Genomic DNA, 16010 nt, shown 5'->3' with positions numbered 1-16010 from the left:
ACTTTTTTCAGTGTGTGGCCTGTCTTTGATTTGCCAATAATTGCCTGGAAAGCTGCTATCGCCTCATTAATTTTTTTGTCTCTTGTTTTCTGAGCTCTTTATATGCAGCAATCGTAGAATTTGAGCAGCTTCATTAGAAACGGCATCTCCTGTGTCTAAACCAAGACTGTGCTTTTCTAAAGCAACAGGCGATCCCTCTTTTATTTGATTTGCTTTAGCAACTACATCCTGTGTTAGGCGCTGCTGGACCAAAATGCATTATCAGGTAATTATCATGACGCTGAATCTGAAGGTTAGCGAAAGCCATTACACTGGCTTTAAAATCAGGATTATTGACGTCCAAATTGACCAGTGGCTCTGCATTTTTAACTACACCGTCAGCGTTCCTTGCCTTTTCCTTATCTATGAGGTTAGAACGCTCCAAAAGCCGTCTTTTAAATACCTAAACCTGAGATTAGTGGTACTAGATTAAATTGACCAGTATATCACAACTGGAATCTATCCAATTCTTTCATTACCGTAAATAAATTTATTCTTCTATTCAAATCTGAGGCAAAACTTAACGCCGACGAGGATGGGATTCGAACCCACGCGTGCAGAGCACAATGGATTAGCAGTCCATCGCCTTAACCACTCGGCCACCTCGTCCCAGAAGCCTACCTCTTCTCGGTAGCTATAGGGAGTAATACAAGGGGGATGTGACGCAATATTATGGTGGGCGCCATTTTGTACGGAAACAAAGAGCCGATCTTCTTTTACAGCAAGTAATCAAAAGAAGATGGATGCTCCCATAATACGGAGAGGGAGGTCTCAATGCGGGAAACAAAAGAAAATTCGGTAGAGAATGAGAAACTTTGAAGGACATAAAACTGGCATACGGGCTGGAAAAGAAGCTGGATTAAAGGTGTCTTCGGAATGCGATCCTCCTGGCGTCTAAGGGGCGGAGCCGACGCATAGAGTGGCTTTGCGCTTGCGCATCATCTAGGCGGTTAGATTTGAATACTGCACGGAGGCAGTCTGGGCGCTGTGAGGTGACGCGGAAAGGCGGTGAGGAGCTACCTCTTTGAGGACCGCGCACCCCAAACAAGTCAGAGGAGAATTTGTCAAGCAGGAGGCTACGACTGGTAAAGAAAATGACCCTCTCGTTCTGGGCTCCGGGGTTGGGGGCGTACTTTAGGTTTAGTCTGAGTACTCTGAACGTCCAGTGGTGGAAGGTGAGGAACGCTCCATCAGCCAGGCGGCCCACGAAAGCGCTGGGCCCAGAGTGGGGCTCTTTTCTTTCCTCACCTGGCCCTGCGCGTTGTGCCGCCTCCCTCCTCCCGAGCACTTCCCACCCACACCTGGATCCCTTGGGCCGGCTCGGCTGGTTTATCCACGGCGTCCTCGGCCTCCCTGTCCGTGGTGCTCGGTTGTCTTCTGTCCTCGTTTCCGGATTCTTCTTCGCACCCCTGCAACTCTTCCTGGGGAGCACTCGGCTGTTTGTATTTCTGACTCAGTCTTTTCTTAGATGTAACTGAAGTGACAGCAATAAGTGATTTTAAATTATCGGCTTGTCGTGGTTTATTTATAGTGTTTGGAGTGCTAGCAACACTGAACAGACTTTAGGGTTTTTTTGCAAATACAATAACCTTAGCAAATAAGCCAGTATTAGTACACCACAAATGAGTTTTTGTAAGTCTTCCTCCATTCATTATTAGCTCAGGGTTAAAGCCCTTTTCCTTGCTGTTTACCTCAATAATAGAGTTTAAGAAAAAAATTCTAAAAAAATTGCTGATGGAAAGATAAGTTCATAGAGATGTCAGAGGAGACTAAGCAGAGCTTGCTCTAGATATTAAGATGAAAGTTTCACTTCAATTGAATTGGATCAATCGAATTCCTCAGATATGTATTGGGTTCCTTGTTGTCTTATACCAGGGCTGAGAGCAGGTGATTCAGAGTCCTTTACCTAAAAAAGTTTACCGTCCAGAAAGGGAAATAAGACAGGCTTCGTTGAGAAAGTGGTATTTGAAGTGTAACTTGAAGGGAAGAATGATTTACAGAGGTAAATGTAAGATTTTGCTAATTGAAGGTTGGGTTCAAACAAGTATAATTGTCCTTTACTATTTCATGGCTGCAAATGTTTATAAGATGTCAAAGGCATGAAAACTAAGTAAAAACATTTGGAGTGGTAATATTAATGATGTGTTTGATGATTGATGAGGAACTGTATTAAATACTCTAGATATTGATAGGACGGCTGTCCAATAAAACTTCCAGTGACAATGGTAATGTTTTATATCCGTACTGTTCAATTTGGTACCCATTAGTCACATGTGTCTATTGAGCACCTGAAATGTGTCTATTGTGACTGAAGAATAGAATTTTAAATTTTATTATAATTAATTTAAGCTTAAATAGCTACTGTATTGGACAGCACCAATCTAGAGCTTATATCAATGGACAGTATGGAACATATAACTCTAGTTATTGGTAGCGTAAATGCAGAAATGGACAAAGAGCCAGAAAGTAAATATTTCAGGCTTTGCAGGCTACATGGTCACTGGCATGGTCTCTGTCATATATTCTTTATTTATTGTTGTGTTTGTTTTCTACAACCCATTGAAAATGTAAAAAACCACTTTTAAGGACCCATTTGGTCCAGTAGCCATAGTTGGCAGATCTCTTGGTTATTTAGACTAGTAGTTCCCAAACTTTCTTGGCTCATGGTACCTTTAGGCCAAATGAAATACCTGAGGATTTCTTTTAATAGATAGTTAGGTCCAAACAACTTTAGAAGTTGTTATTAAGTTGAAATGAATTTATGTCCTAACCACATAATAGCCATTTGAAAAAACATAACATGCATCCATTGAAGGAAAAGATATTTTAACTTTATTCTTAATAATTACAATTATTTACTAATTGGATATCTGTCCCTGTTGAACACTGCACAGCTTCTCAAGTCTTGGAATCAACTGGACATTGCCTCTCCCATTTCCTGTACCATATTCATTAGAAGAATTGCTTTATGTCACAGCATCTGCCAAAGACCAAGCTTTGCAATAATCTGTTGTCAAAACTAATATAATGCAAACGGGTACTTACTATTTGAGCTAGTAGTTCACACAGTGCCTGACAGATGTTTAGAACTGCTGTTTCTTACATTTAAAATATACCAGGACACCTCTGTGAATATGCTGTAGCACCCCAGGTTTCCAGGTGCAGTTTCAGAACCAATCAGTCAACGATATGTGGCAGTGATCAAGAGTTCAATCATAAAAGCATTTTATAAATGAGGCTTAACATGGGAATCTTGGGTCTCCTACTTCTGTTAAAGTTGGAACTTACAGTTATGTAATAAATAGAATATTTTTAAAAGGAGACTTTAATAATTTTTTTACTCTTATCATTTAAGTGCCAGCTAGTCTGTAGGTTAGACAGGAATGATGCTCAGGATTTCAAACAGTGAAGATGTTTAGGTGATTGTGATTTGATAGTATTTAATATCATTATCTGTGAATCTAAATATGTCACTGAATTTGAAAATATTACCAGAAGAAGAAAAACTATGCACGACAGTGATCGTAAAGGTAACTTTAAAGAATTGTTTCTTAATTAGTCATCCAGCAAATGAGTGCTGTGCTCTCGGTTCTCAGGCTGTAACAGTGAACATAAGAGACACCAGCTCTATTCTCATAGTTTACTGTTGGGGCAAGGGCAGTCTGGGGAAATAACAGGAATAATTAATTTACATAACATACTTTTAAATTACAGTGTGGTAATGCTACAGAGGGGACAAGGAGTAGTTTTCTTGGCTTTCTTGCCAAGAAAATATAAATTCAAATATAAATTCAGTGACTCAGGAAAGAGCTTTGTGTGTGCAAAAACAGGAATGCTAGTGTAGCTAGCACAGTGAGTGAGGAAGACAGGGGTAAAAGACACAGTATGAAGTCAGAGAAGCAAACAGGGACCAGATCTTGTAGAGCTTTGTTAGGTCCTGGTGAAGTTTATCTTGGTAAGATGGGAAGCCATTGAAGGGTTTTAAGTAGGATAATGTCTAAGATGTGATTTATGTTTAAGAAGGTAACTCCCTCGTATGTGGGAAAAGGACTGTGGTAGGAGAGGGGGAATAAGAGCAAAAACAGGGATACCAGTGAGGTAGATATTGCAATATCATACGTGAAAGATAATGGTAGCTTGAACTTTGGTGATAATAATAAATATAGAAGTGAATGGATTTGGGATATACGAGGTCTGTCCAGAAGATATCCAGCCATATAATATGAAAAATAGAGACATTTATTGAAGAAGATACAAGATACAAGAAACATTGTACATAAGACAATGACGCCTCAGTACCCTTCCAAGTACACACCTTGGGACCTCACACAGTTCTCCCAATCATCAGCAGCTGCCCCATGGTATTCTCCTGAATCTCACCAACGGTCTGAAATCTCTTCCCTTTCAAAGGTGATTTTAGTTTTGGGAAAAGCCAGAAGTTGCAGGGCACCAAATCTGAGTTATAGGGTGGCTGAGTCACCTGGGTGATTTGATGTTTCACCAAAAACCTCTGCATGAGACGTGATGCATGAGCAGGCATGTTGTCGTGGGAAGCTGCTAGTCAGCAGTTGCTTATAGCTGCGGCCTTTTACATCATCTGTAGTTTCCACAGAGGAATGTTCAAGCTTAACACAATTTGATGCAGATTCATTGCTCTATTCAGTCATTTTTAATGACAGCCACGTAGTACACATGCTCACTCAACAGCATCTACCTCCCCTACTGACTAGTACAGTGAAGTTGTCATTGTTCATGTATGTGCATTCCAGTCCACTTTCCTTGGCTGCCAGGTTACATCCATGTTGTGCAAACCATTCTCGTTACATTAACAATGGCTGGACTTTTTCTGAACAGACCTTGTATATTGGAAATAGGACTACTAAGACTTGATAATAATTTGGATAAATGGAAATAACTGTCATACTTGTATGATCTCAAAGGGAAAGTTTTACCATTAAGTTGATTGTTGCTGTTTTTTTAAATATTGTTTGTTAGATTAAGGAATTTACTTTCTATTCCTATTTGCTAAGGTTTTCTTTTGTTTTAAGCATGAAAGGATGTTAAAGTTCATCATACTTTTTTTATCTGTTGAAATAAGCATATGATTTTTCCATTTTAATCTGTTAGTATGATTAATTGTATAATTAATTTTCTAATGTTAAACCAGTTTTGCATTTTTGAAATAAAAACAACATGACCAAGATATATATCCTTTTATCACTTCTCGGCCTTTTGGCTAAGATCAAGTGAAGATATATATCCTTTTTACAAATTGTTGGCTCCTTTTTGGTATTTACTTAGGATTTTTATATTTAATAATGAAATTGACATGCAATCTTTTCTTTCTTGTACTGTATTTATCTGGCTGTGGTGAGGTAGGGTCAATGTTTGTGTATGTTAGATGGAGGTGATTGCAAGGAATACAAAATAATTAGCTTAAAGTAGTGAAATGGTTGCTTTTGGGAAGGAGAAAACTCAAGATTTTTTAAAAAACCAATCTTGTAAAATGAACTTCTTATACACTGTACAAAAATTTTAAAATATTACTTTAAGTAAATATGGGTGTTACCTGTGAACAGGAGATAAGTGAAACCAGAAGAGTGGATGAGAGACTGAGAGTGGTAGAGAACAAAAGGAGAGGGTCAGAGATTAGATCCTAGAAGATGCCCATCATCTTATTATATGGATAGCTATTTGAATAAATTGATATTAAAAAATAAGCAGACTTTTATTTCAGTTTGAATTTCAGGTTCATTATGAAGGATCATTTCTAATTTGGTTTTTGTTATATATGATGAAAGCATGTAAAATAAGATATCTTTTAAATAATTGATGTTTTTACTTATTGCTAAAAATAAGAACATTGATTCTAACAGTTTGAGTATATGATATTAGTGTTGTCGTACAAGTTCTAATATTGTTGAGTCAAATCTCTAATTTTTTTTTGAAATGGAGTTTTTTCTTACTCAGGGGTGAGGTTCAAAAGTTAATGCCTAAAATAAAAATCTTGTATAGTAATGGGTAGGGAAGAACTAAGACCAATTGAGGAAACATCAGGTTTTGCCTCTTGTTTCACACTTTTTCGAAGACAAACATGCATTGAATGGAAATGTAAGTATAATCAACTGCACTATTTAAAATGTTTTCATTTCTGAAAATATTTTTGTGGAGTGCTTATAGTTGAGTTTTCATAAGATAAATATGCATACTAAGCAAATCCACTGTTTTGATATCTAATTGACTTCACTTGAGGATTGAATTATTATATAATCCATAAACTTTTATAAACTAGGGCAAGCTTTTGTTTTAACCGCTACAGTCCATATCATCCCCTTCAGAGTTAATCACTGATTATATCTTAAATATGAGAATTTTCCAGGATTATTGATTATATCAGAGTACGTAGTTTAAACTCAAAATATTTTGTCTTTTAGCCCCATAGCGTAGCTTTCCGTCTTTTTTTTTTTTGTCTTCTCCCAGAAAATAATGCTGAAGTCAAAACTTTGCTATTAATTTCTTCATGGATTTTACTTTCTCTTCTTTCTTTCTCACCTTTCTAATATTGTGCATTTGTTACAGAAAAGATTTTCTTCAAAAATGGATGCATTATCTTCAGAGACTAATGAAGAAAAGTAAGTTCATGGAATGCCTCTAAAAAATGTTAAACTCTATCAGAGAAAAGATACTTCTTCAACTAGTAAGACCTTTTGACTTTGTAACATTTACTTCTTTTACCCTGGAAGAGAATTGAAAGAGATTTCAAAAGTTATCAATAGGTTTTCCATTCCATATCTTTGTATAAACTCATCTAGATTCAAAGCTAAGAGAGACTTTAGAGAGCAGGTCTCATCTCTTCAATTTAAGGATGAGAAAATTGAGGCATGAGGAAATGAAATAATTTGTCTAAAATTGGCATCACAAACTGGTGGCCTGGTTACAATCAGAGACAATGTTTTTTCCTAAGCATTGTTTTTTAATTTTTGAATTAGTTGCCAAATATCAAAGCCTCAAGAGTTCATACAACAATTAGATTTTCAGCTTTCCCTTATAGTCTCCACCCCACCTGTTATTCTTGCACTTGCTAAATAAATTATGTGTGTAACCTTCATAGGAATTTTCAAAACGTGGTCTAAAAATCAAAAAGGAAAACCAGAGGTAGAGCCTCTTGATTTATAGTGCATTTATCTTATAATTTTACCTCTATAGATATTTTAAGTTATGTTGTAGTGATTGTGTTCTAAGAGATGGTTTTGTAGTATATAATATGTATTTTAAAACACTGATTTTCTAAATATTGAATTTAAAGTGTTACAAATTTTGCTAAATGAAAGTGATGTCAAGTGTTAAGTAAAAGTGATAGTCAATTTAAAAGCATGTAAAAGATGATGTGGGCTTTTGAAAAATCAGTCTTTTGCCAGTATCTATTTAAATTTTTTTTCCTCTTTCAGTGACAATATAGAGAGACCTGTTAGAAGACGACATTCCTCAGTAAGAAACATTTATTTAATTGTTAACATTTTTTGAATGATGACTACATATAACAGTAATTTTGACTGTGGCATCACCATTCCACCCCCACTGACTTCTGTTGCTTTCTGGATAATGGCTCAAATATCTAACCTGGTTACGCAATTCTATAAATATATTAAAATATGTATTTTATTGTCAATATTTATTAATTTCATGAATTGTATGCTATGTATATCGTACTTCAGTACAGCTTTTTAAAAACACATTTAGCCCTGGCCGGGTGGGTCAGTTGGTTGGAATGTCCTTCCATACACCAAAAGATTGCGGGTCGCTCCCTAGTCAGGGCAAATACCTAGGTTACTGGTTCCATGCCAGGTCAGGGCATTTATGGGAGGCAACCAATTGAAGTTTCTTTTTCATATAGCTGTTTCTCTCTTTCTCTTCCTCTCTCCACCCACCCGGCTTCCTGTTTCTCTAAAATCAATAAACATGTCCTCAAGTGGGGATTAAAAAAATGAAAATAGCCTTGGCTGGTGCAGCTCAGTGGATTGAGCGCCAGCTTGCAAACAAAAGTGTCTCTGGTTCCATTCCCAGTCAGGGCACATGCCTGGGTTGTGGACCAGGTTCCCAGTAGGGGGCTGCACGAGAGGCAACCACACACTGTTATTTCTCTCCCTCTCCTACACTTCCCCTCTCTCTATAAATAAATAAAATCTTTTTTAAAAATGAAAAAAAAATATATAATACATATGTGTACACACACACACACATACTGGTGTACAAAGCTGTAGCTAGACATAAAAAATTTCAACTTAAACTGATTTGAGGACAAAATTTGTTGGTTATGAATTTGAAAAATCCAAAGATAAGAAAGACTTTATTTATTTTTATTTTTTACAAAGATAAGAAAGACTTTAGGCACGACTTACCCTGGGTTCCAGCAATATCATCAGTAGTAGGATTTCCTTTCACTTTGTCTACTCTGACTGCTTTCTGCTTTCCCTGGGTAATATCCATTATTAGACAGGCTCTTCATGGTTACTACAATATATCTAGGTCTCCCAACTTCCAAGTTCAAGTCCTATATGAAAAATAGTATCTATGTCCTCAACACAAACACACACACACACGCATGCTACTCACACAAAAAAAGCCCTGATTGATATGGCTCAGTTGGTTGGGTGTTGTCCAGCAAAGTGAAAGGTTGCCAGTTACATCCCTGGTCAGGGCACATGTCTGGGTTGCAGGTTCCAGTCAGGTGCTTATGAGAAGCAGTGGATCAATGTTTCTAACAATGATGTTTCTCTCCCTCTCTTTCTTCCTCCCTTCCCCTCTCTCTGAAAATAAATTAACAAAATCTTTAAAAAAAACACAAACACTCAAGATTGAATCAGTTTCTTGATTATCTTGATAGGAGTCAAATCCTCATTCCTGAACTAACCACTGTTGCTGAGAGAATTGTGCAGATTGTTCTAGACCAGGAGTACACACTGAGAATGTAGCTAGGTTGGGATGGAGCTTCATTCAGACCACATGGGATCAGAGTTGACAAAATAATTGCAGAAGGTGGGCAGGGAGGGGGAAAGGAATAGATGAAAAATATTTAAACAAACCAAAAAGGATAGCACTGAACAGTATGAATTTGAGAGGTTTTTATAGGAATTTTAGCATCTCTACCTTTCTACTCATGGTATAATTTGAAATGAGCTGATAATTAATGGATATGCCAGATTTTCTTTAATAATTCTCTTAACTTCTAGATTTTGAAACCCCCAAGGAGTCCTCTTCGGGATCTGAGAGATGGGAATGAAATAGTTCAGGTAAGTTTAGGTAAGTTTCTAGTGCAAATGCTTCATAGATGACTATTTTCAATGATATTGTTAATAGTCAGAACTTTGTTAGCCATATGAAGAGAGCATCATAAATGATTCTCAATTAAATATGAACAAATAAGCATCCAGTGGCCTTTGGGTTAAAATCCAAACACTTGAATAAGCTGGAGCCCATAATTTTTAACCCCCATTTACTTTGCAGCCTTCCTTTCTTGCCACTCTCACACATGTACCTCACCATTTGGAATTGCTTATAGTTACCCAAAGAAGACATGAACTGTCAAACCTGCCGGTATTTACACATGACATTTCCTCTGACTAAATGGCCAGTCCTTCATTTTTCTCTTTTCTCCCAAAATTTTATTAAAATTGTTTTCAAACATACTAAAAAGTAGGAAGAATTTTACAGTGAATGCTTATATAGTCATCACCTAGTTTCTACAATTAATATTTTATCATACTTTATAATAAATCTGTAGCCCTCTTTATTTGGTAATTCCTATTTGTCTTTCAAAACTCAGATTTGGAATCACTTATCTCAGAAAAATCATCCCTCAATACCCTCTGTTGTAATTGTTTACCAATGTTTGTTCTAAATTAAGAGATCCCTGAGGGCAAGAACTTTATCATGTGTTTTTTAAATTTATTGTGCCCAGTACATAATGGCTTTTAGTACACTTTGTTGATAGATGTAACATTTTTGGAGAACATACAGTTCTGAGTGTTCATTCTACTTTTGCCTTTCTAATCTTTCTTTTTTACTTTCACTTTTCATTTTCTCTCTTTTTTAAAAAAAATTACAGTTTATGTTCAGTATTACCTTGTATTAGTTTCAGGTGTGGAGCACAGTGGTCAGATAATCAAAAACTTCACAAAGTGTTCCCCCGCCGATATTTTCACTACCTACCTGGCACCAAACATAGTTGTTAGAATATTGTCGACTACGTTCTCTATGCTATATTTTACATCCCACAACTGTTTTGTAACTATCAATTTGTACTTCTTAATCCCTTCGTCTTTTTTACTCAGTCACTGAACCCCCCCATCCACTCTAGAAACCATCAGTTTGTTCTCTGTCTCTCTGTTTATTTTGTTCTTTAGATTCCACATTGAAATGAAATCATATTTCTCTGACTGACTTATTTTACTTAGTATAATACTCTCTAGGATCATCCATGCTGTCCGAAGTGGTAAAAGTTTGTTCTTTTTTATGACTGAGAAATATTCCATTGTGTATATGTACCACAGCTTTTTTTATCCACTCATCTGTTACGGGCTCTTGGGTTGCTTCCATAGCTTGGCTATTGTACATAACACTTCAGTGAACATAGCAGTGCATATATGCTTTTAAATTAGTGTTTTGGGCTTCTTCAGATATGTACACAGAAATGGAATCATTGAGTCATAAAGTAGTCCTATTTTTAATCTTTTGAGGAACCTCCATACTGCTTTACATAGTGGCTACACTAATCTGCATTCCCATCAACAATGCACAAGGTTTCCCTTTTCTCCACATCCTTGCCAACACCTATTGTTTGTGGATTTATTGATGGTAGCCATTCTGACAGGCATGAGGTGATATCTCATTGTGGTTTTAATTTGCCTTTTTCTGATGATTAGTGACATTAAGCATCTTTTCATGTCTATTGGCTGTCTGTATGTCCTCTTTGGAGAAGTGTCTGTTCAGGTCCTCTGCTCAATTTTTAATTGGATTTTTTTGTTTTTTGGTGTTGAGTTTTATGAGTTCATTATAAATTTCGGATAGTAAGCCCTTATTGGATATATCATTGGCAAATATACTCTCTCATTCAGTAGGTTGTCTTTTTATTTCATTGATATAATCTTTCTATTACTCCAAATATATTAAGCTTTTTTCTGCATTAGGATCCATGTACACACTCTGCCTAAAATGCTTTCCTTCTGCCCAACTCTTCATCTGATTAGTAACTCACACGTCAGGTTTCAACTTAAATATATTGTCTCAAAGAAATCTTTCCTGATTTTCAGGCTAAATTAGTCTCTAATGTAGTTTTCCTTCATACCACTCATCATATTTTGTGTTTTTAAAAAGTTTTTATTTATTGATTTGAGAGAGAGAGAGAGAAACATTGGTTGGTTGTTCCACTTACTTTTGCATTCATGTTTCCTTCTTATATGCGCCCTGACCAGAGATTGAACCCACAACCTTGGTGTATTGGGACAATGCTCTAACCAACTGAGCTACCAGGCCAGGGCCATATTTTGATTTTTATATGTGTATGGATTTTTTTGTTTTACTCTTTCAGCATTAATGTTCAGTAGAGTAGGACTATATTTTCTTTTCCACTTTTTTCCCAGCAGTGAGCACAGGATCTAGAGTATGTATATATTTTTTTAATGTTTGTTTGTTTGCTTTTTAATTTTTAAGAAATTTATTGGGATGACATTGGTTAATAAAATTATATAGATTTCAGGGATATAGTTCTAGAATACATCATCTGTAGATCATATTGTGTGTTCATACCCCAAGTCAAATTTCCTTCCATCACCATTTATCCCCCCTTTACCCTCTCCTCCTTCCCCCCAATCCTGCTTTAAAAAATGTTTTTAATGAACTTTGAATGATTAAATGACAGATTCATAGACTCATAGAACTTTAAAATCAACAGGATCTCACCAGTAATCTTGAATCTGGTTTCTTCATTTTATAGGTGAGAGATATGGGGTCCAGAGACATTAAATGTTTTGTCTAAGCCCGCATTGCTAGTTAGTGGCAGACTTCAAATTAGAGGTTTAATCTACTAATTTCTAATACATAAATTTGTTTTTCTTTTTTTTAGCCAGAAATATGCTAGTATTTAGATCTGAGGATACTGTTGAAGAACAGTAGAAAGCCCCAGCCATTGAAGACTTGAAATAGTCTAGCAATTTCCCTTCCTGTCTTCTTCTGATAGAACTAGTCAAAGTTAGTTTACAGAGACTACAGCAAGTCAAGAAAGAAGTGTATATAAGTACCTTTGGAGGAACACAGACCTAATCCATGTAAGGCCACGTTGCCTAGATCCACCATGCCTTGTAAGAATACTGAGGAGAGTAGAGTTTGCATTTTGAAGATCAGTTCTGAAGATCAGAGGGAACTGACTTAGGTGATAAGTAGTTTATCACACTTTTTTCTCTCCATGCTGAATACTTCACTTTAGACCTTCAAAGACTTCTGTAAAGAAAGCCTTTCAAGAATAAAAAGACACTGTATTAAATTGTATTAGTCTCCTTTAGTCCCAGTATTTTCTGTGTCAGTATTATTATCATACTAAGGTCAAAGTGACCTGTATCATCCACTAGGATGAATGTTGCTGATTTTTGTTATGATAAGACTTATGTTCAGTTATTCAGAATTAAATCCACAAAATTAAATCCAGTAAAATTCTCTGTGGATTTTGTTTATTTGTCTTGCTTTTTGTTTTTGGTATCTATGTGAGTAAAAATGTTTACTCTTATTAAGGAGTTTGAGGGAAAATAAAAATATAATATATTATAATGGAACATGCTCAACATCAGTAATTATTAGGGAAATGCAAATCATAACCACAATGAGATGTTACCTCATACTCATTAGAATGACTACCATCAAAAAAACAAACAAAAAAACCCCAGAAAATAACAAACTTGTTATTTTCTTTGTTATTTATGTTGCCTGGGATGTGGAATAATTTGAATCTTTGTGCCCTCTTGTAGGAATGTAAAATGGTGTGGTTATGATGGAAAACAGTATTGTGGTTCCTCAAAAAATTAAAATAGATTTACCATATGATCCAAAAAGTCTGCTTCTGGTATATACTCAAAAGAATTGAAAGAAGGATCTTGATGGCTGGTGTGGCTCAGTAGAGTGAGTGCCAGCCTGCAAACCCAAGGGTCTCTGGTTCGATTCCCAGTCTAGGGCATGTGCCTGGGTTGCAGGTCAGGTCCCCAGTAGGGGGTGTGTGAGAGGCAACCACATATTGATGTTTCGCTCCCTCTCCTTCTCCCACCCTCCCCCTCTCTAAAAAAATACATAAACAAATAAAATCTTAAAAACAAATTCAAGAAGGATCTTGAAGAGATGTACACCCCTGCATTGTTCATAGTAGTCAAAGGGAAGAAGCAACCTAGTGTCCATTAACTGATGAATGGACAAACAAATGTGGTGTCAATGAAACATTATTCAACCTTAGAAAAGAGGGGAATTCTGGCACTTATTACATACAGCATAGATGAGCCTTGAGGCCGTCATGCTAAATGAAGTATATGAGGGACCAAAGCGAAAAAGTTATGGTTCCACTTAAGGAGTACCTAGAGTAGTCAAATTCATAGAGACAGAAAATAGAATGGTGGTTACATAAAGGACAGGGGGAGAAGGAAGTTGTTTAGTAGATACAGTTTCAGATGAAAAGTGTTCTGTAGATTGGTTGCATAACAACATAGATATACTTAATACTACTGAACTGTACACTTAAAAATGGTTAAGGTGCTTGAGTACATTATGCTAAGTGAAATAAGCCAGTCACAGAAGGACAAATACTGTATGATTCCATTTATGTGAGTTATCTAAAGTAGTCAAACTCCTAAAAGCAAAGACCAGAATAGTGGGTTGCCAGGGCCAGAAAGGAGGGGGAAATGAAAAGTTGCTAATCAACTGGTATAAAATTTCAGTTATGCAAGATAAACATGTTCTAGAGTCTGTACAACACTGTGCCTATAGTTAACAATATTGTATTCTACCTTTAAAAATCTGTTAAGAGGGTAGGTTTCTTACCATGTGTTATTACCACAATAAAATAAAAATAAATTTTAAAAATGGTTAAGATGATAAATTTTATTTATGTGTATTTTACTGCAATTAAAATTTTTTAATCTTAAAGATACTATAGTAAGGTTACCATAACAGGCAACATGTCACTTGCTTTATTCTCAGTCTCTCTTCTTGATAGCAAAATAGCCATTCACTTAAAAAAAGAGGAAAGGTAAGGGACAATAATCTCCTTAAATATATGTTGTCAGTATGCTTGTTATCACTCACAGTGAAAATTATATTCATGTTTGTTAAATGCTTGTACATTGGGATATTTTGGAGAATCAAATTAATAATAAAATTAATAATATCAAGTTATTCACAATAAGACTTGGTCTCCCTGTAGTACTCTGGGGACCTAATTCACAGTGGTTCCATTAAGAATCATACCATATATTTTTTGCCCCTAGGAACCCAGTGCTTTGAGGAATAAGAAAAGCTCTCGTCGAGTTAGCTTTGCAGATACTATAAAGTAAGTTAAAAGAAGAAATAATTTAAAGTGACAGGTAATGCTTTTTTTGTGTGTCAAACTAAATGCCAGCACTGACTCAGATAGCCTGTTGTTTCTATTAGGTAAGAATTAGAGAATTTGTTATTTTAAAGGGTGTTATCTAGCATTAAGCTTAAAAGAGAAACATTGAAAACATTTCCTCTAAAGTCAGGAACAAAACAACTAAGTCTTATACCTATTATTTAACATTGTATTGGAGGTGCTAACCAACATAAATAAACTAGAAAAAGAAATTGGAGTTATAAAAATTGCAATGATGGGCGTAAATCTATTATTTTTTGCAATTTTGCAAATTGTATGTTATGAAAATCTAAGAATATCAATTGAAATAACTCTACAGAGAGTAAGTAGTAGGATATAAAATTAACATATAGAAATCAACAGTTTTTCCTGTGTAAATAATAAATAGGTAGAAGATAAATGTCTTTTTTTCTATTATGTTAAATTTTGTTGCTATAAAGCATATAAAGAATAAAACCTAAGCCCTGTCCTGGCTGGTGTGGCTCAGTGGATTGAGTGCTGGCCTGCAAATCAAAGGGTTGCCCGTTCAATTCCCAGTCAGAGCACATGCCTGGGTTTCAGGCCAGATCCGCAATGGGGAGCACGTAAGAGGCAACCACACATTAATGTTTCTCTCCCTCTCTTTCTCCCTCCTTTCCCCTCTGTCTAAAAATAAATAAATAAAATATTTTTTTAAAAAAGAATAAAATCTTACTGAAGAATAATACTAAAGAATAAGTGTACAAATGAAGACATAACAAGTTCCTGAATAAAAGTATTCAACATGATAAAGATGTCACTTCTTCCTAAGTTAATTTATTAATGTAATTCTTATATTAGTGTTTTAATGATTATTTTCTTGCTGATCAGCAGTATATTTGTATTTCCTCATTGATTCAAGAGTTGTTTATTAGAGAATTTAAAAATATCTAAGTGGTGCTGGGCTCGTGTGGCTCAGTGAATTGAATGGCTGGCCTGCAAACTGAAAGGTCACCAATTCAATTCCCAATCAGGGCACAGGCCTGGGTTATGGTCCAGGTCCCCAGTTGGGGGTGTGTAGGAGGCAACCAATTAATGTTTCTCTCACATATGGTTGTTTCTCTCCTTCCCCCTCTCTCGGCAAATAAATAAAATCTTAAAAAAAAAAAAAAAAGATTAAGTGGTAAGGACATTTGTTAGCATTAATTTTCAGTTGTGTTGTAGTCAGAATGATAATCTTGTATTATTTTCATTTCTATTGAAATTTCCTTTGTAATTTCCTTTGTATATGATCAATTTTTGTGAGTGATTCATAGATACTTCAAAAGAAATATTTTGTAGAGTTTAATATATATTGTTTATATCCACCTTA

General features: G+C 35.7%; 1 protein-coding gene and 1 non-coding gene across 2 annotated transcripts in view; one reads left to right on the top strand and one right to left on the bottom strand.

The window, feature by feature from the left end:
* Positions 1–566: 566 nt before the first annotated feature.
* On the bottom strand, positions 567–648 carry TRNAS-GCU (transfer RNA serine (anticodon GCU)). The gene has a single exon. It is a non-coding gene; the product is annotated as a tRNA-Ser (tRNA).
* Positions 649–6626: 5978 nt separating this feature from the next.
* The window catches only part of KNL1 (kinetochore scaffold 1), a 56179-nt gene continuing 46795 nt past the window's right edge, over positions 6627–16010 (top strand). The window contains 4 exon segments of the mRNA XM_054565145.1: positions 6627–6671; positions 7488–7527; positions 9270–9329; positions 14559–14620. Coding sequence (XP_054421120.1) covers positions 6637–6671; positions 7488–7527; positions 9270–9329; positions 14559–14620 — 197 coding nt within the window. The 5' untranslated portion in view covers positions 6627–6636.

The sequence above is a fragment of the Pteronotus mesoamericanus genome, unplaced genomic scaffold (assembly GCF_021234165.1).
Source record: "Pteronotus mesoamericanus isolate MK-2021 breed Mesoamerican mustached bat unplaced genomic scaffold, CSHL_Meso_final contig_164, whole genome shotgun sequence".
Classification (NCBI taxonomy): Eukaryota; Metazoa; Chordata; class Mammalia; order Chiroptera; family Mormoopidae; genus Pteronotus; species Pteronotus mesoamericanus.
This window is presented reverse-complemented; position numbering and strand designations above follow the sequence as displayed.